Raw genomic sequence first — 21,667 nt, forward strand, 5'->3', positions numbered from 1 at the left:
TTCCAGCTTGGATAAAGGAGGAATTAACCATGGAAGTCCTTTATATTCGTTCGCGACGTTAAACGCGACTTCTATTGACCCGTCTTCCAACGTTCATGTATTCCACCACACTAGATTCCGGCAAACATTTGCCAATCCATGAAACGTGATTACGTCCTTACGGTAGTTAAGCATGATTAATTATCAGTTTTTATATCTTTTGGTCATTAAATCCGGCAAGGCGGTTTAGGATTATTTAACGATGTGAAAAATGTACCTTAATGTACCTTAATGAGAACGATCGAAAAAAAAGTCAGTATTTTCATATCGCGCATTTACTAAATTGTAGTAATAACGTATATTGGCAGATAAGAAGAAAAATGAAAATAAATGAGAGAATACATAAAATTCAAATTCGTAAATGGATATGAATTATAATATTGATATAATATTGATATTCAAGAGAAGATATGTGTGTGTGTGTGTGGCTTAAGATATCACCATCGTATATCCAGTAATATTTAGTTTCGCTGAATAATTTGATTGTCTGAACACTTATCATCCTGTCACAATAATTCGCTTGAGGACTGGTGGTAAAAGTTATAAGTGCTTCAACGTGCGCGTCGGTGTTGTTTTAGATTATTCTACTTATCACGCGAGAGGCCCGCTAACTCTTCCCGGTCATGTGTTCACATCGAACAAACTTCACGCGTATTCCATTTTCCGTCGCTTCCGAATATGTTACATAGTTATCCCAGCGGCGATTGTTCCGATCAGAACCGTCTTCAAGCATTTGGCCAGGGCCGACTAGCGAAATATGATCTACGCTCCCAGGTAGAGAAGCGAGAGATAAGCCGCTGACCGAAAGTTTGTGCATTAATTCTACGTAAAGCCCGACTGCTATATAGTCATTTTCACCAGCAATGCGTTAATAAATAACTGGAAAATGCTGTTTGATAGTTCCGAGGAAATATTAATGAATAATTTTTCTCTGAAATTGAAATTATTACAGGATTGAACCAGGCACGCACAAGCTATCGATAAAAACATTAGTGCTCGCATGATTAATGCGCTCGTGGTTTCGACGTGGGTTCGCATCGGTAGGTATTTTGCGTTTGCAGCCGCGATGGTTACATTCCGATAATCCGTGCAGCCAATGACAAGTCCATTTCTTTCGCGAGACCGCGCGTTTGATTAACCGAACTAGAGATTATATCCCAATAAAGAGAAGTACCTGACAGTCCTCTTATCTTATCCCGTAGCTACCTGTCCGAACGGGTTAAGACTCGTATCTGGTCACGCTACACAGATGGATGCGCCCCTTATATATATATATGTACCGTACACTCGGAATTAAAGCCTCGGAGAACCGGGGTAAGACCGGGGACAACATGGTAAGGCAATGGTCGGCCGGCCGACCGGCCGGGCATTATCGTATTCAGATGAGCTTCACGTGACTGGAAGAGCGACGCTCGACATTAACGTTTCCATTATAATGATACGACGTACCGCGGGCTCTCGTCCGCGGGTGTAATCCTCGAGTTTAATTGTCGCGCCGGGGACACAACAGTCGCGCGATACATTCTCCCCGGCTCGCTCTCCCGTGCAATTCTGAAAATCGCTGCTCTCCCGGGCGCGATCCAGCTATGAAAGGTCCACGATTCCCGGGTGCACTTTTCACGACTGCACATCGCGCGGTTACCTCGCAGACACACCGGTGAATGGTAGATCGATTTCCATGAGAACGAGGAGCGAGTCTCGGACAATTGTGAAAAACTTAACCGTACAGACATGCAAATATTTATCCTTTTTAATTATCAGAGCTGGCTAGCTGTAAATCGCTAATAGGATCCGCTGTGTAAGATCGTTACTTCATTTTCCTCATGAGACTTATAATAACATGGATACAGCACATTTTCTAAGACTCTCCGTCAGTTTAGATTTCCTAAAGCTCTAAGCTCGCCCAGCTCGCCCAGCAGATAACCGCTGTAATATCGCGAGGATAGAAACAAATGCCGATCGTTCGCGTTATTACAGGTAACAGAGATATTAGCCATGGCGCTCCCGTTCCATGTGTTTCCTTTTCATGTTATAAACTGCGCGAGCATGTAGCATGTATGTTCTCGCTCCGATACGACCCACGCTCCGCCACGGTACGTCTAATTACAGGAGTCCACGGGAGAAACACGATATCTATAGAATTATTTCTCCTTTATTCGTCGCGGAAACGAGCGCATAATTAGACATCCGACCGCAGGAAGTTCGAGCTGATGCGACTTTAAATTGACGTCTGGACTCGCGTTTCGCTGCGGATGGAAGTAGATAGAACAACGATCGTTAACAACGGTTACCACACGATTATTTCGACGAACCAACGAAATAATCGTACGTACCGCGGGAATAAGTTTCCAAAGCTCTTTCCACGTGAATTCCATGTTAACGTTCGCGTCGGAGCTTCCGCCGTCTGTTCGAAATAACGGAAAGTTCCCGCTAAAAGCAAGTTATCCCGTGAAGATAAGGAAAATCCAGCAAAATTAGATCCACTCGTCTCAAAGGGGAATTAATAATTCTGATAAAAAGATTTTTCAACTTTTAAAAAGTCTGATTTATTTCTTAAAGATTGTTTTTTTATTATGTGGCACAGTGCCTAAATCTCAATCTAAAAATATGTTGATGAACTTTCGAGAATTTTTTCGAGAAACCTAACCTAATGTGCTCTTAATTAAAGTAACCTAATGTGCTCTTAATTAAAGTTTTCGAAATAAAAACGAAAACAGGATAAAATAGCTGGTATTCTTATAATTGATGCCATAAAACTGCAGTGATAAATTATATATCAATACTTATATTCTCTCTCTTTCTCTCTCTCTCTCTCTCTCTCTCTCTCTCTCTCTCTCTTCCTTCTTTTCCTCTTTTCTTCTCTCTCTTTGCATTGCTATCTGAGAAACTTTCTCTTGTGGTTAAACTACTTCAAAACTCAATATCGCTGTTTCGTTACACGCCGCTAAGATACGAACATGCACGACTGCATACTGGCAGCCGCATTGCCTTGACATTGACGAATTGCCACACGCTTTGCTCTTCTCGGAATTTAAATGGCACCATCTACATATCTGAAAAAGAAAACTTTTCAGCTGGAAGACTGGAGGAAATTTTTCGAATAAAATTGCTTCCAAATATGCTTCTTTCACCGCGAAGTTTTTGTCATTTAATCTTTATTAACTTCTTTTCAGTCATCCCTTTCAATCTCTAATTAATAACCTTTCACTTAGTCATCCCTTTGGTGATTAAGGATTTGCCAAATACCTTAAATGCTTCATTTTTGATATATGTAGAAATTAAAAGAATAATATTTGCAAAGAAGCTATTAAAATTTTTATTCTATATTTATTTTTTAATGAAACTTATTGATAAGAATTGATACTTTATGTGTAAAATCACGTACAGAGAAATCAATAATAATGAAAGCTTATAATTAAATATATAAGAATAAAAAAAGAAGAAAAGAGGAAAGAAGAACAACGATACAGACAAAGACTACAGCGTCACGAAATGAATGAAGAGAAAAATAAGAGGAATTATAAAGGGAGAAGAAAATCAGATTAGAGAAGGTGGACATCGTAAAAAAGAGGGAGTTAATGGACAGCTATTGTCAGAGGAAATACGTAGATATCTCTACAGGAAGAGAAAACGATCTATAAGAAATCTATTAACAATTCTAGCGGGTCGACAAAATTTTTTTTTAATCAGATTGTCTCGCATAATCTCCGTTCTCTCCGATCCTCATCCTTTACTGATCGTCCCTGGCGACTCCGGGGGACGTAGGGAAGATAATTGTTGCCCGCGGCTGGACAGTCGTCGGATAAAGTCACCTCCTCGTCTCGTTTATGCCCTTCGTATGTATTCGTGCGCGCGCGCGCGCACACACGTCCACGGTACTTACGGTGATAAATTTGTCCGGTGATAAGAGTCCCGATTTTTGTCTTTACGACCCCCGGCGGGGTACGGGACGTGAGATCCGGGGAAGGGGTCACTTCCGGCTCATGGCGTGACTGCTTCGCGCTCCCGGTGCTCGCCCAGCGTGGACGGTAGAAACTACGAAGGACGGTATGAGTCTCCTACGTATAAGCTACGTCCGGTTATACAACCCACATGTAATGCCATCGCGAGGCGCATTTTACCCTCGAACGCACGGGGCATTCTTTCTTTTCTCTCATCTTCTTTCCGTATCCTGTATTTTCCACTTTCTTCGTCACCTTCCGTAGCGACGGGATGCTGGTCTAGAGACCAGTCGAGATAAAGATAGAAGCAGGGAGGTGTGTTACGACGGAAATACAGAAACCGGAGACGAGGGCGTTCCACCTTCGCCGAGCCAGCAGGTAGGTTTTTCGCGTGCTTTATGACTATCGATTCTTTTGCCGCCCTTCCCCTCCCCCGTCTCTCCCGTGGCACCCCCGTCGCGCTCGGTGCGTCGAGACGGCTCGGGGCCGTCACGTGTTAGCTGGTGGTGCGTCCTGTCGCTGACTCAGCCGAAACGCAGCCGCGGCATTAATATTAATTACCGCGACACGAGTGCGCTCGTTGTCGCGTAGGTTGGCGTTTTTCGAAAACGCTCGAACGGGCTTGTATCCGCGAACGCGGATTCATCGATAATCATATTTCGTCATTACCGCGACCAAAATGCTTCGGAAAGCGCATCGAAATCGCGCGCGCTTTAAAAACAACAAATCCGTACATTTTACGGTTGAAACAAATTTTCACGATTATATCGGATTATTATTAATTCGTTAAATTTCATGAGAAGGGAAAAAGGGGAGAAAGAGAGAAGATACATTGCTAAGTTAAGCTCCATTGATGAAACATTTATGCGCCGTTCCATGTACTCAAAACAGTACGAATGCACATTTCATGTGCAGAGTAACACTGACGTTGGTTACGCCGAGCACGTTTCACGTGTCATTCTTTCAGGTAAGGATAACGCAGCACCTCACCATTGCAGAAGAAACATTTATGAGAAAGGAGGAACTGATGAGGAGGTTCGTATTTCTAGCGTAATGATAGATTTCGTCGATCAATCAGATGTTAATGTTCATTCGTGCAACGACCGTATGAATAATTTTATCGCCGCTATACTGATACTATTCAAATATAGAGGCATTAATCAGCAGATTGCTGAAAATACTCGTGACAATAAATCAAAATAATAAATGCAAATGTAATTAACAAAAATTGTAAGAATTTAAGAATTGCTTGTAAGAATATAATATATTGTAAATTTTGAATGACGTGTCTTCGTATATATTTACGAGTTTAAAAAATTAATTGCAAACTGCGTGAGGAAAAATGCAAACAGGAATTATGTCGCAGAAAATTACGTAATTACATTCTCGGAAAAAGAAGAGATGACGCAGTATAATACAATGAACACAATTAACTTATCAACGCCAACGTGCTACTTTTGAGACAAAAATTGTGTTACGTATATCATAATTTTAATAAATGACTCCACAAAAACAAATTTTTTTTTACTTTTGAGACAGAAATAGTTTTACGAAATTTTTGAATACTAAAAACGATTTTAAAATTTATGTATTATGATTTTGACATTTATGTATCATGTCAGGATTTCAAATATGACAAATTACAACTTTACGAATCTTGTTCTAAAATGTAAAAAAGTTTTTTTTAGAATAGGGTCATATTTTTTTAACATTTCTTTTTATTTAATTTTTAATCATATTGAAATGTCAATCTCCTGAGAAAAATAGTACTAATACGTATATTCTTTATAAAATTTATCAAGATTTTGATATTTTTTTCTCTAATTGCAAGAGTATATAATATATAAAACCTTTCGTATTGTAATTATTCGTTGTAATTATTCGTTAAAAGGAGAGTTAAAACTAAAGTCCAATCATCTGATATTTATAAAGAGACCATCGTGGAATAAGTTGACTATACTACTTCGCATAAGGACGCCATGGATGGTAAGGTACATACAACCCTTCCGTTTACCGCGATAATGGCGGTATCAAGAAAGAAGGAAGGAGATTGAAACGGGACAGGAAGAGAACGAATAGATTGCAAACAATGGCCGACCATTTTCAACAGTGTAAACGGACTTAAACGCGGTTCAACGAGAAGTAATAACAAAAATGAAATCCGCGATAGTAATGGAAAAAGGAACGGGTTCATTCGCCAGTACTGACATCTACGGAGGAAACAAGGTTTCAGAGGTTAGTAATATTAAAAATGTATTATCTCGCCGCGATAACAAGCTCTAGCTTCTTTGAGGTCGCACGAGTTAGGTGGAATAAATTAATTGCCACAAATGTTGGATTTTTTCATGAATTTGATGAATTTGAAAACATTTATGCTATATTAAATAAGTTATATCGGAGCGGTCCGTGTTTTTAGTCAGAGCCAATATTAATTAATATTTTAACATTGGTTCATATATATTTTTAATTTAATATAACGAGTATACGTTGTACTCTGTCCCTCTATAATGTCTCGACGAGGTCATGTTAATCATTATAGCGATCAATAGAAGCGGCGTAATGAACACAAACGTGATGAGAAACGTAAGCAAACATTTATTAAGTAATTTGTTTATTACTAATTTGGGTCATGCGACACATAGTTTGAAGATATTTTGTCCTTATCGGGGATATTCGGGGGTTTTCAGCCATTAGTTATGAGAAAGTTCACAGGGCTATTAACATGGGCTTTTTATCGTTCCTGCGTTTAATATTTTTATGGAGAGTTAGAGTGGAGCACAAGGGACAGCCATTATGGGGAGGCGATTTAAAAGCCTGAGACCTACGAGCCACTTTCCGCGAGAATTCGCATTCGCCAGATTAAATTCCTCGGTACGTGCAGCTGAGAAGATTCGAATTCTCGGTGCTGTTTCGCGTCGCTTCCTTAAATTGGCGATTCCGCGTGATTTGCGGAGATCGTCTGTGCAATAAAGGCGCCTTGTAAAATTCGAGAAACCACGGTCCACCGATCACCATGGTCGCCACTCTCGACGAAACGATATTACCACCGCATCGCGTGTCAAAAGTGATAAAAAAAGAGAGGGAGAGAGAGAGAGAGAGAGAGAGAGAGAGAGAGAGAGAGAGAGGGAGGAGAAGAAGAAGAAGAAGAAGAAAAAACCTCGCCGGTCGCGTGATTAAGTTTCGCGCCTGTCAAGGAAGGGCGATATTACATCGTCGTGTGATTTCACGTGCTTGTGCCGCGAAACCACGCGACTTTTCGAGTGCTTTCATCCACAAGAGAGGGCAAGTTTTCGAGTGCTTTCGTGCGATGTTCTCTACGCGCCACTGATCGCTGGCCTATGGTATCACCCGACCGACATCGCTCGATGCATTTGAATATTTAACGAGGGATCACGGTAAACAACCGCATATTACTCGTTGACTGTGAGCACAGCCATATTGGTAATGCTGCGTTTATTATTGGTAATGCGGCAATGTGCCCTGGCGCTCGCGATAATCCTTAATTCAGCTTCCGACAGACAAAAGTCCCTTGTGGATTTTAGAGTATTATCCGTAAAAACATTATTGTCATTAATAATGCTGATTAAATACATAAATAAAATGTAAATTTTAGAAAATTAGATATTTAAATCGAAACGTCCGCGGGGAATTACAATCAATTCGTTAATTAATTTATTATGCGAAATTGTTAATTTATTATTATGTATTTCTGTATGACATTAATATCAGCTTTCGAAAATGATTTTAGAAGCGAAGACAGTATTGCGATTATTAATACGCATCGCGTAAAATTCAATTTTTGTCCAGTTAATATCTCTCTCGCAAGTATTATATTGCAAACACCATTCGCATTTCTCATATAATTTATAGGCTGAAAATAATACGTACGTAACAAAACGTGTGTACAATTAGAATAAACCTGAGCGCTGCGGGAATGCATATTTTATATTTGAGCATATTTTATATATCGAGCACATTTATACGAGTGTGCTTATTAAAAGCGATTCCTATTATCCATATCAATGTTTCAATATAACACGCAACATTAATATCAATGGCAAATAAACAATTCTTATATTCGGCTCTTTGAAGTTTTTTACATTATCAAAAATGATGACAGTACTAACAAGATTATCTTTTAGCGAAAAAGAGATGTGTGAATCAAACTGTAGTATAAATATCATCGTGTATTGAACGTTTCGATTGATATATGCACATTTATCGAACGTTGGGCAAGTATATTTTAATAGCTTTTCTGTGATCGTCTATAACTCTATTCTACAAATTTCAATTTACATTCATGGTCATTGTTATAATTAGTATCAATATCATTTCCAATCGATTATGATAGCAACATACTATTTGTTTGCCACTGTTATTGTTAATGTAATTTGTCATTGTTTATTCTGTTTTTATTGCATTATGGAAACATAGTATGGGACTTAAATATCATCTAATTTGTTTAATTTGTTAAAAAAATGTTCCAGAGTTATCAGAGTTAATTTATAAAAATGTTCCAGTTAAAATATTATATTATGTATGAATATTTTTATAAATCTGAGTACTCTACTTAAAATAAATATAATTTAATTTGCAGAAATGTTCTCTTCCTACCTTTGTAATCGCATATTCTCCACTAGCATTGTCCGATGGCCGACTTACGGAAAGGAGTCGTCAAACGTACGGCTTTACTTTCGGCGAATCGTCCACGGAATTTGGGATTATTCTGGACCATGGCCAGGCTCCTTCTTCTCCTTTTTTTACTCTACAGCGCTTGCAAAATGCCCGTGTCTTTCCGCTTACTCGTACCTGTTTCTGATAAAGACTGATGGTCGCGCTTTATAAATTTCAACCATAATATTCTGGCGTTTTAGAAAAATTTTGTCGGAAACCAACAAGTAGACGAGGCATCTTAAGAAATAAATTTTTACCTTGAGACGCACGAGAGCGACGCGAGCGTACCAAACGGCGTGTGCCGACTCTCATGAAATATGAAATTTCTCGCATCCGTTGCAAATCACGGAACACCTCTAAAAATTCAGTGAAATATTACGGACGGGAACGCCAGACAAAAGTGATTCTTTGAAAACTAGGCTCTTCCTTTCTCGCTCCCCCTCTCTCTCTCTCACTCTCTTTTCTCTCTCCCTCCCGTTACATAACTTGAATTGATATAAATTGAATATGAATTCTTCTTGTTACGAAACAGAAAATGAACGGTAAGCAAAAACGAGTTGTAAATTAACATGTTTGTGTGAAATACATATATGGCAACTAAAAAAAAAAAGAGCGACAAGCGAAGGCACAGATAAAGGGAAAAAAATTGATTAAAATTTTTTTGGCGCATTTAATTCATCATAAATTTTATTCTTCCGCACTCGAGGAACATTATATCATCATCATCATCATCATCATCATCGTATATGATGTTAATTTTCGGCTTGATAAGCGACAATAGTCGTTGTCACGCATTTGCACTTGCCATTACATCATTATTATTTAACAACTTGAAAATTTGCGAAAATTTAGACGTACGTTGTGGACGAGTCGGATAGACGCGGATTTGTGTATCGCATGGCAAATAGATAATTTTACACAACGCCTGTTGTCATTTGCCCCAGTAATTAGACGCATACGTAACAATTTTCGTGGAAATTAAATACGAGCGCGCGAGAGAGGTGCGCGGTCTGTCAAAGGATTCGACGTAAATAACTGGAATCAGGTAGAGTTGCCCATTTATAATCTGTTACGAGTAATTATGCGAAGGGTTTAAAGTATATTCCCGCGTGTTCTGTTCGGCCGTAGATTCAAATTTGCCCGGCGCATTGTACAGCTCGCAAAAAGTGTTATGCGCCGGTGCTGTTGCGACAAGAAAAAATAAGAATGCGTGAAATTTACATTTTACGTATCACGCTTTTGCACTCTCGGTCTTCTCTCGTGCATCTCCAACGTTACACTGCTCTCGTCGTTGCGGTCTCCGCACTGGGAAGTATTATTTCTAATTACACCGGAATGCGAATATAGCGCAATGCCGCTTTACGCGGTAGCTTAGCTTCCGGCGATTCGTTACTTACGCGAAAAAAAAGCGTATCTCTCGAGAATTATATTTACAAAAGCAACTATAATTAATTCTAATTAACCACGCGTACATATATAAAAGGTATATAATTTAAACTGATATATATTCCTCTTGCGCAGCTTTAATCAGATGCAAAAGAGATAAAAGTGTAATAGGCGAAAGGCCTATTAGCTCTAATTTTTATATATCTGACTTTTTTCTTTAGTTACTTATTGGCTTAAAAAATAAATTTCTTATATTTTATATCCTGCGGATGCGTTGCAAGTGTGACAGAGAATTAATATTGCACAACTTGAAATTGACACAACACCGAAAGTTCGATCGATTCCGGGCTGCATGATTCGATATATAACTAGGCTACGTGAATTCGTGAAACATCTGTTTGCGTGACGAGATGTATGAATCGCGTAATCGCGTTTGCGCAAAAAAAATTTAAATGTGAGTCTCGAATGACGCGACGAGAAATTGAAATATAAAACAGAAATGCTTTCGGTCGAGACACGATCAGAATGAAAATCTGTAGAAAGTGTGCTACTGGAAAAACGGGAAGAAATTAATTCGCGCCGGCGGAGTCAGTCTGGAAAAACACAGACGCGGCATTATACGGCGAGGGAAGGTAAGGATTTGACGGGAAAAGCGTAAATTATTTTTCTGCTGAGACAAACGGAATCGCTCCGAAATTTATAGAAAACTTGGACTACTGCTAGCTCGTAAGTTTGTCGATTTATATCTTTGTCAACTTATTTCTTTGTCGGCTATACCTTGCGACGTGAAGGCTATTACCAAAAGCAGTCCGAACACACACACACACACACACACACACACACACACACACACACACACACACACACACACACACACACACACACACACACACACACACACACACACACACACACACACACATATATATACATACACAAAATTGCGGCGATAACGCTCGGAATACATTTACCTGACTAATTCGAAGCTTCTCCGACGCTATTTCGTACGTACGTCTCGCCACGCGAAGGAATGCGGTCGAAAGAAAATAGAGAAATTAATTGGAAATGAGAGTGCATGCCGGAGAGGAGGACAGGGAAAAGAAAACCGAGACTCTCGGGATTCAAGCAGTCAGAGTTACGTTTTAAATTCCGTAACAAGATCTGGGCACATTCCGATGGTTCGGCGAAGCTCGAACGGAATTTTCCGCATCACGGTAACGATGATAACGAAGACGGACCGCGAGGCAGATTCAGTTTAGCATTCTTGTCATTGAAACAGAGAGCGCTAAATTTGACACGCGTATCTGAGAGTCGTTACGGAATGCGAGTTTGTACATTAGATGGAGTCATTACGGAATGCAAGTATTTACATTGGAATGTCGGATTTAAAATCAGCTCCCTCGCGTGACGATTGCTTTCTACGATTGGGGATTGCAAATTCCCATCAGAGAATTAAATATATTTTCCCTCTTGATACGAAAAATGGGATAATGCACGTGGCGTGAAATGAACAGTTTACTTATCGGGATTCTAACGTGTATAATAAAGAGGTGTTCCGCTATCGCGTGCGCGAATTATTTCGTTAATCGGTTCCTTTCTTAGCAGGATTATCCCTTCCCCTCGCATTACACACACACACACACACACACACACACACACACACACACACACACACACACACACACACACCATATATATATATATATATCCACACATATACAGGACATATATATGTCACGTAACATTAGAATGTAACTTACTCGGCAAACAGCGTAATGGAAATATAATCCGGAGGACTAAAGCCTCCGCAATCCCACCGAAACGAAAATACCTTCGCGAACATGAGATCGCCAAGTTTCTCTCTCTCTCTCTCCTTCTCTCTCTCTCTCTCTCTGTCTGTCTTTCTTTTTCGCTCATTTCTTTCTCTCTTCGACTCTTTCGCTCATTCTTCCAGCTATTTTTCTCTGATCCCGGACGCGGGTGGAAAATTATACGATCCGGGCCATAGGAAACGGCAAAACTCGATTTACATACCTCGGTGGACTGGGAATCGCGCGCGCGGATCAAGTTACCAGGGTGGGCCGACGAGTGGTGAGCGAGCGAGTGAGCGCGCGAACGGGCGAGCTTAATTAACCACGTGCGCGAATCGCGAGTGACACCGCGCGCGTGATGCACACTTCGTTAAATTTTATTCGTCGTAATTGTACGACTGTGTCCTGTCGCGCACTGTCGGTGTCACCTTTAATTACATCGTCCGTTCTGCCCGGCGCCGCCGCGCCGTGGATCTCCGGCCGCTTTCCGACAGACAGACCAGACCATGAGACGGAGAGCGCTGAAAATCGCGGAGGAAAGAAAACAAAAAGAAATAACGGTATCCGATTGTGAGATCAGGCACACACAACTGTACGAGCAGGCGGAGCGAGCGTAATACTCTTGTCGTGCGGTTCTTCAGTCGAAACGCGCTCGTTAGTTAGATGTTAATGAGCGGAATCTTCATTAGACCGTTTTATATATGATGGTGTCGGTCTGTGAAAGTCAATACAAGATTGCGACGCGGTGTCGCGTACATTCGTAATGCGAAAATCCGTTTAAATGAAATTAATTTTGATGCCATTTATCTTGATATTATTTTAAAGTTCGTTACTATGATAAATGCTAACGTAATTTCAAAAGATCATAAATCGTATCTGCAGTCATGCAAGCGATTTTAAACCGGCCAGACGATGGTAACAAAATTACATTGCGGATCGATATTCGTTAATCTGCTTTAAACGTGTAATATAATGCAGGATGAAGCAATTCTGCGCGATGATCTGGAAATGATGTTCGACGGAGCGCTGCGTGAATATCGCAGATCGAGCTTCATAACCGTTTTTCTTTGTGTATTTTCTATGATTTTAATAGGCTTTTTACTACGTCGGATAACAGAGTTCTCGATAATCTTTTGAAATAATGCTCTTACTTATACTCGCTGATGCCAATTCAGGCATCGAGCGGCATCGTAAAAGGACAAATATAATGTAATACAGATATACGCGAGAGAAATGGAATATAAGCTTGCTCGCGAGCAATAGCCGGCCGTTCGTTCGGCTTCGTTGTTTATTTGTGGGAAAACGTCAAGCGCGCTCGCACGAGCGAGCACAAATTGCTTTAAATTGAGTTCTGACAAATTCACCGATAATTTTGCATTCCGTTACACCCTTTTAAACCCGTCACTTTGTTTCACCATTAATGTCGTTTCGCGTGACAACGTTATGACATTTCGTTTCCGCGGAATTGAAAATTACTACCGCACGAGCGTCGGGCTTAAATGACCCCGGCGATTGCAACCTGAATACTTTATATAATGTCAATTATTCGGTCGTAGATTGGCAAGCGTATCGATTTTGTCGTCGATTGAAGCGCCGATGCGAGTTCGATCCCGCGATTTGAAAGCTGCGCCCGTAATGCCACGCTCGTAATGCGACACGAAATAGTTCTCAGCGTCGCGTTTGGCGGAAATGAACGCCTTCGATTGCTTCATGATCGCGAGATTTTCTCGCGGAGTCGTTAGATCGAGACTTAAATTTACCTCCTCTACGAAAGGAACTTTACGGGAGGCGAAAAAAACGGAGAGGCGGGAAGGTAACAAAGTACGGAAACTGGCGAGAAAAAAAGTAGGTTGGTCGGGAGTAGAAGTCGGAGATATAAAATATGCAAGCGTAACTATTCGTATAATGAAAGAAGTTACCGATAAAGACGGCGAGGGCTGACTTTTAAATTGGTGCCATTAGCATCCCGGAAGTAAAAATCGCGAGAATTAAATCGAACGTGGATCCCGTAATATAGTATTATCGTCGAAAGTTCCTCCTTCCATTATTATCGAACGCGCTCTTTCGCCCACTGATTATTATTCGATGACAAAGCTGCGCAATTCCATCATAACTCGTTATTTTTCTTATGTTTTAAAAATGCAGTGTAAAATATAATTTTACTGTAGCGCAATAATTTTATATAAAAGGCGCGATAATTTTATATAAATGTAAAAAAAAACGAATATAGAATTATTTTCAGTGTTAAGAAGATTAATCGTTACGCAGTAGAAATTTTGTGATGACAAAATGGGAGTTAAAAAATTATTCCTTTGAGTGTTAAATGATAATACTATTCTTTCCTATTGATGCGCAAAATCTGCCAGTGCGATCAATTTTTAGCTGATGCAATTCAGATTAAAAATATTATATGGTAAATGAAAAATATGTATGCACGGATAATTTTAAAGGATATATTTTTGGAATATATTCACTGCAAAATGAGTTATCGGAGTATCGCTAAAATTGAGATAAAATTTTGAAGCCACTCTGTACTCTGTACTCTGATTATTATTATTTTTTTTTTTCAAAAAGGCGAAACTTGACCCATCGAGGACATTTCGTTTCCGTCTCGAGTAGGTCGAAACACCGAGGAAAACGACGTTGGAAAGTGCTGAGATCGCACTTGGTCGAGCGCCTTTTCATGAAAGCCAACGGAGAGAGAAAGAAAGAGACAGAAGAGAGGGAGAAAGTGAATACGATAGATCAGAGATGGAGGAAGCTATTAGAGCGTATATTTAGCCAATGGGAATTTGACGATACTACCTCACTCTGGCGAAAGCTTGTGTTAAGGTAATTACTGGAATTGCGATTTGTAATCGATAGTTTTTTTCCTTACGGCGAAAAAACTTCTTCGGAACTTTTTTCTTTTTTCTCGTAAGAGAAAATAAAAAAAACACACAAAGTTCGTAGAAAAGAGAAAAAAGAAAAAAAAGGAGAAGAGAGCAATGTCTAGGTGCCTTTCAATTCTTTTCTGGTCATTTTAAGACACTCTTAATATCTCTGCGATTTAGACCGAACCAAAATGCACGCAGTCGAAGCTTCTTGAGCTTTTTAGAAATCAGGTCTCGCGATCATCTCTATTTTTCCGTTATTATTAGCAAGGCAAGTTCAATTTAAACAGCGATGCGTATATAAAGTAACAATTCATATTAACATATTAAGATATTATATTAGACTGTGGATGTACGCTTCTGATTTCGAGTAGCGCTTTTCCACTAAGGCGATTCGTAAATGCTAAGTATTTCTGAGCTTCTTTCAATTGTCATTATACGGTAGGGTCGATAACATTACCCTAATGATATTTACGAGCTAGCACGGTTTTTCTCTTTAGAGTAGAATACGATAATATAAAATGAAAAATGAAAGAAAACGCGATGCGGGACGGAAGGTGGAATTCGCGTGCTCCGGGACGATTAACGAAAGGGAATTTTGTGAGCAGCGACAGAGCGACCGTCTTGGACTGCAGCTACGAGAGAGCGGCAAGTAGCAACAGCAACGGCAACCGCATCTGCCAACAGCATCCGGCAGTCACGAAACAGAGGGAACCAGATGAAAAAAGAATGAGTCAGAAATAATTAGCGAGGCCGTGGAGCACGCGCGCGGTCGGCCGAACGCAGATGCACCCGTTTCGCATGAAAAATTAAGCGTCTCTCTCGCTTCTTTCGCGCCCGGTCTATTTCTGCGCTCTCAACTATGCTTTTTATTCCGTCCGGCTATGCACGTCCACAGGTTTATTCTCTTCTCTCCGGTCTCTTTTTCGCCGCCGTCATCGCCGCCGCCGCGCCGCCGCCGCCGAAGCGGTTTTCCCTTTATTGCCGCACCCAACGTTCGACGGTCTCGCGTGCCCCAACGAAATTTAGCCGCGCCGCGATCCCCGATAGGCTCTATAATTATCCCATTTTATCTTCATCAGGCGAACGGACTGGCTGCTCTAGGGAGGCGGCGAGTCGCGCGGCCCTGGAAGCGATATAACCCACCTCGTTGGAGTGCGTTTTCGATTTAAGTCCGGCACGCCTGGACGTTTACATTCTCGCCGGCGAACGAATGGCGAGAGAATTTCAAAGTGGCTCGCCGCAGGCCTGGCCGAAGGCACATTTATATATTGGACAGTCTACAATGAAAATTTTTGCACGCGCATACATCAAAATATTTTTTAAATTTACCTATAAATGTTATTTCCCTAATTAACTAATCATATCACACATAAGTCAGATCAATATAATTACTTTTATTTTTTTCTTGTTTCATTTCTTTTTTTCCTTTTTCACATCGTACGACTGTAATTTCAGCTTTTTATATGCTTATGGATGGTAGCGTTGCAAATCCGCCTCTCGTATTAGGGCGAGCGAGGAAATTTGTCGAGGATCCTTTGCGATAGCCATCCGGATAAATCGGCCCTGCTCTTTAATTCATCTTCGTTACGCGCGTCAATCATCCAGCCGCGCTTCCTTCGTGCGCCTTCATTTTTCACCTTTTTTCTACGGCCCGGATCGATAAATTACGGCGCGACACTCGGCAGTCCTTCCGCTTCTTTGACATATTTTCATCGCGCGTGAAGGAGTTAGCCATTAATGCAGGAGATCGTGAGTGTTCGATGCGAGAAGCATGAATTTTTGCACGGAACTTCCGCTCGCGCTTTTCACACCCTGCGACATTTTTATATATCCGCGTGCTTCTCCCTGAAGAACCGAACCGTTTCTCACTAGACGTAAATATGAGGTCACGCGGAAAAATTCAAATTCTAGCAGTCTCCGCGCCGAGGGACGGGAAATTAAGTTTCGCATATTTCTGCATCAGCTTTATTACATCGAGGCGCGAAAATGCATACGATATTGTCGACGGAATGCCAGAACGCCCCGGGGCGCGCGCCGCTACTGTATTTTCTTTTCCTTCGAATCAGGCGCCCGGTTTTCGGTCTTCGATTTTTCAATTTGCCAGGCTTGTCGACGCGGGCACTTTATAACGTGCGCGGTATATCATTTCGGACGATCACTTAATTCGCAGTCCCGCGTGTTACGTAACCGCGCACACCTGTTGGCATAAAGTTGATTTCCGATGTCGTAGGGATGTCGTTATTTTTACAATTTTACGATTACGACGACAAAGCTATTTTTACGATTTTACAATTACGACGATAAAGCACCCTAAAGCTTTAAAGTGACACATTTGAAAAATCGCTCGCGCGAGCGTGAACTCCCAATTTCCGCTAAACGTTCGTCCGTATGCGCGCTCATATATGGCAGTGCATGGCCGAAATACACCCCGTTGATGCTATCGCTATCATTGCGAAAGCGAGTACTCGATGATCTCAGTTTCACAATGCATTACGAGCTCGTGCTGTTAAATGAGTTGCTCGTCGTTCCCGGAGCGTCGTAAATCGGAGAACTTTGTACACTGACCCGCACATGTTTGCACACACATGTGGTGTCGTGTGTCCAAAAGCCTTGAGGCCGAGCAAACAAGACGAAAACAAATTGCCCATAGGAAATTTAATTACCGACCTCTCTTCGATATATCTTCTCTCGAAACTCAAATAGCAGACAGGGCTGTTATCGCTCGTAACGTGGCGCGCATTAATTGCCTGCTAATATTGTCAAGATTAACAATATAGAGGATAACAAAATAAAGTACTCACCTCAATGAAAGCTATTACAGAAAATAAAGATTAGATGGAATTATAATATATCAGACAAATTTACAGAAAGAGTTTAAATTTTTTATGTTTGAAGAATAGTATTTGATGAAAAAACAATTTTCAAAAATGACAAGATTTCTTGAATTAATAAAATTTTATGTCTGTAAATAAAAAAGAGCAAAGAGAAATGTGCTAAGATCATTCGATCAATTTGAGATGCAATTTTTTTTTTAAATTAAAAATTTATATAAAATATTTTGAATATTGTTGAATATTCTATAAAAATTATTATCTAATATCTCAACATTTTAATTTTTTTATTATGTCATTGTATCATTTGATTTACGAACTTCACAGCCAATTTATCCGTGCAAAAAAAGTTTTCGCGACACCGAGATGTTTGACATATCTTTTATTTATTTATGCTAACCAGTTCAACGCGCTCGCTTTGTATATGCGTGTTGACTCCAAGTTCACGATTTTAAAATTTTATATCGAGTACATCGTGGTATACACGCTTTCCATATTGATATGTATGGAGTGATGCACTTTACTCTCTTTGGTCGAAACGCTTTTCATTTCCTGCTGAGGATACAACCAATACAAAAAAAAGTTCTCCATACGATTCCCGAGAAAGATGTAGTTTATTATTTCATCAGTTATTTATTTATTTTTTCGTTCTCATATTCCTTTGTATGTGCAATTGAAACTTCATGATCGATCACGCAAATTATTAATGAAGTCGGAATAAATAGAATATTTAATATTATTTGCAATTGATCGTCAAATAATCATCATTTTCGAATTATCAATTAATTTATTTGCAATTTATTATTCTGAAATAATATTAATAAATAAAAATTCACTGATTCCCAGTTGGCCTGTGTTTATTTTATTATGTCATTCACGCTACTCGTTTCATACGAAGCTTCTGCTTCTATTCTGCTTTCTATTCGATTCTTCGTTCGCGAGACGTATTATACGTCAAACTTTACTGTCGCGAGATTTCATAACTGCGGACTGTTATTTCACGTGTCGACGTGACGGAGGCAAAATCTCAGAAGGTGTTCTTCGCAGATATTCACCGACGCCTGATATGGAAAGCATCTTCGCATTCGTGGTTACTTAATCTCTTGCTGATCGTAACCTTTTAACTGCACCCGCGCTCGTTTCGTCTCCGCCCATTTAATTTTGACACTATTTGCCCCTGCCTTAACGTGAGATTTTTATTCCGCCATGGTGTAACACTCGCTTCCTTGCTACCTCTCCCTCGTCCGCCTACCGGAACGTAATAAATCCCAGCCATCCTGCACTCTGCTCTCTTACTCAACGCGCACCCTCGACTCTCGCTCTTTCCCTCCTCAAGTTTCTTATTCACCCTCGTTTGACTTCTACCTTTTTGCACTATGTGCACCCTCGTTGAAATCGTGATAATTGGAAAGGGACGACGAAATGTAATTAGAAACAGCGTCATTTTTAAACCATTCCTTTCGTTCCTTGCCCTTAAAACGAGCGCAACAATTCTTAGCCTTTCGCCTTCGTTAGGATGTTAAGTCACTCAGATTGGGAACTAAACAAAAAGGAAGAATAGATCATCAAAAAAAAAAAAAAGAGAGAAATGGCACAAAACGAGAACATTTGGAAATTACAAGAGCTATCAGATAGTTGGGTATAGAACAGTAGAGGAAACTTTGGTGCAGAGACGAGCTTGTAGCTAACTGCGCTATACATACATCAGTGGTTCTCAGAATGCCATTTGTGCCCTAATAGCAATTTAAGTCTAGTCAGTTCTCGTTAATAAAAAGAAAGTTGGAAAGAGGAAACTCAGAAGATATCGTTATTCAATTTTTGACAATACAGAATATTAATGCAAAACAAGTCTTATATTAACAATAAATGAATGAAATATTTTTTATTAAATTTCTGTTAAATTATGACTAAATTTTGATTTTGATTTTTGTTAAATTTTGATTATGTTTTCTAGAAAATTTCGTTAAATGATCTTTCTCTATTCATTCTTAATCATAGTCCATGTTAAGTATAATTTTTTGCGATTAGAGAAATATGCAATATATGAAGGAATGTATAAACGAGAGAAAAACGAGAGAAAGATGCGCCTCATGACTTTACGCCAAATGTCTAGACGGTTAGAGAACACAACCGTTTTTCAGACGTTGTTCCTGCAGTGAATTATGCAAGTTACGCGTATTCTTATTACGCGTTGGTTGTTTTTAAAGCGCATTATCCCGAATCGCATCATAAAACTTGCGCTTTATCGCGCACCAAATTATGCGCCGTCGTGAATGCAGAAAGCTTTAAATAAATTTATGTATCTCGCAGCGGCGGAGTCGAGATATTAAAGTTTGAGAACCTCTATGAGTCATATATTGTCTGCAACATACGCATCTTCGGTTGTTATGTTCTTCGTGATAGACCTATTGAACTATATATACTCTAGCCAGAGGGGCTTAACTAATGACGACGATCTTGAACCGTACTATTAAAGACAGAGGGAGGAAAGCGAAACGATCGTCTACAGGCTTGATTGGTGTTCTGTATCAAGCCTGAGTTTGTAATTCGTACGTGAAATGTCATGGTATCAGCTTGCGAATATCGCTTTCAAGTACGTTTCTAAGTACTGTATATTTTATCGGTCCCAGTAATCTGTCTGATTTGCGGTAAAACTGAATGGCGTCAAGCACGCTATTATAAGTTATAAATTCAACAGTGCTGTTTTACCTGTGATAACGACAGTTTTCATCGAACCGCGTATCTCTACCAATTGCAATTCTATCCCAACCGAATTATTTCACGTAATTACAAATTATCGTGATACGTAATTGTGTTTCACACTGCAGCTATCCGCGTTTATTTAATCATCCCTTTGTTGTTCCGCACCGATGAATATTTTAGTAATTTCTTATATGATTCTTGAAGAAAAAGTTAACGTATCCACTATCTTCCATTGAAAATCATAGTATAATTTACTTATCGAGTAACTAAAATGACTTTCATCAATCATTCATCTCATTAGATCGATTGAAAGATAATATCTGATTAATAAAATATAAAACTTTATATAATTATACAGCCTGATATAAAGAAGTGATTGTTATATAAGTAATATATGTATAGAAATAATCTGAGATTAAATCTTAATTGCAATGATTAAATTTGAGTAATATAATTTCGTAATGTAATATAATATCAAATTTAATTTAATCTGTACAAATAGCATAAATCTATATTAAAACAGGAAAACAGGATCTCTGTATTTTATTTATTACTTGTTCCTTATTCTGTTATGGGCAGAAACATATACGGTCATACGTATTTGTAAAACAAAATTCAATCAACAGATGTTTCGACATGTCAGACTTGCTGCGCGACAGTTTAAAAAGATACGTACATGTAATGCAATTGGATTTTCATCACGGTTTTAGCACTTAGGGGATTTTCACGAGCGAAACCAATTCTCGCAAATGGCCTTTTACAGTCTTTGCGCCTTTTTCAAAACGTGTGCTTAAAATATAGTGCGGTAGTTAGCATCTTTAAGGCAGAGTAAAAAAATCATCGCTGAAAGAGAGAGAGAGAGAGAGAGAGAGAGAGAGAGAGAGAGAGAGAGAGCATGTGTATGTGTGTGTGTATGTGTGTATGTGTTTGAGAAGGGTAGGAATGATGTTTATCCTTTAAAGCGGATATAACGAAGGACAGTATGCATTTGTGGGATGCGTTCATGCGCTCGAAAGCGCAGTAAGCTCGCGTAAGTAAAAGCACTCACCCTCTTGCCTCAGCAACATCACGAGGAACAGCAACACAAAATCCATCGCTCGACGGCGTTCACGCACCCTCTGGTCCACGATTTGTAATTTTCACCTAATTTCTTCAACGGTTGACGGCGTTCTTGCCAACGATCTTCTTGTTCCTGGCGTCACAGAAATGTCACATAATAATAATAGGAGAAAAAAATAAAAACGTTATTCATAGTGTAGATATAGTAAACTCTATCGAGAATTTAATCGAGCATTTTCAATAAATGCATCAGCGGGATAATTACGTAATAAAAAGTTAATGATCGTTTTTAATTTTCTGACAGTTATTAATTAAACACTCATTATTTTCTAATCTCATGAATATGA

The 21,667-nt window shown here is 39.5% G+C and overlaps 1 protein-coding gene across 3 annotated transcripts in view; it reads right to left on the reverse strand.

The window, feature by feature from the left end:
• LOC105424653 (cell adhesion molecule 2-like) overlaps positions 1-21,667 on the reverse strand; it is a 134,018-nt gene that overhangs the window by 106,946 nt on the left and 5,405 nt on the right. For all 3 annotated transcript variants that reach the window (XR_967545.3, XM_011634994.3, XM_011634993.3), the window contains exon 2: positions 21,310-21,453. Coding sequence is in view for 2 of the 3 variants with exons in the window: in XM_011634994.3 (XP_011633296.1) it covers positions 21,310-21,355 (46 nt within the window). In the remaining variant the exon portion in view is untranslated. The remainder of the gene's footprint in view (positions 1-21,309; positions 21,454-21,667) is intronic.

The sequence above is a fragment of the Pogonomyrmex barbatus genome, unplaced genomic scaffold, assembly GCF_055798465.1.
Source record: "Pogonomyrmex barbatus isolate J1 unplaced genomic scaffold, ASM5579846v1 scaffold12, whole genome shotgun sequence".
NCBI lineage: Eukaryota > Metazoa > Arthropoda > Insecta > Hymenoptera > Formicidae > Pogonomyrmex > Pogonomyrmex barbatus.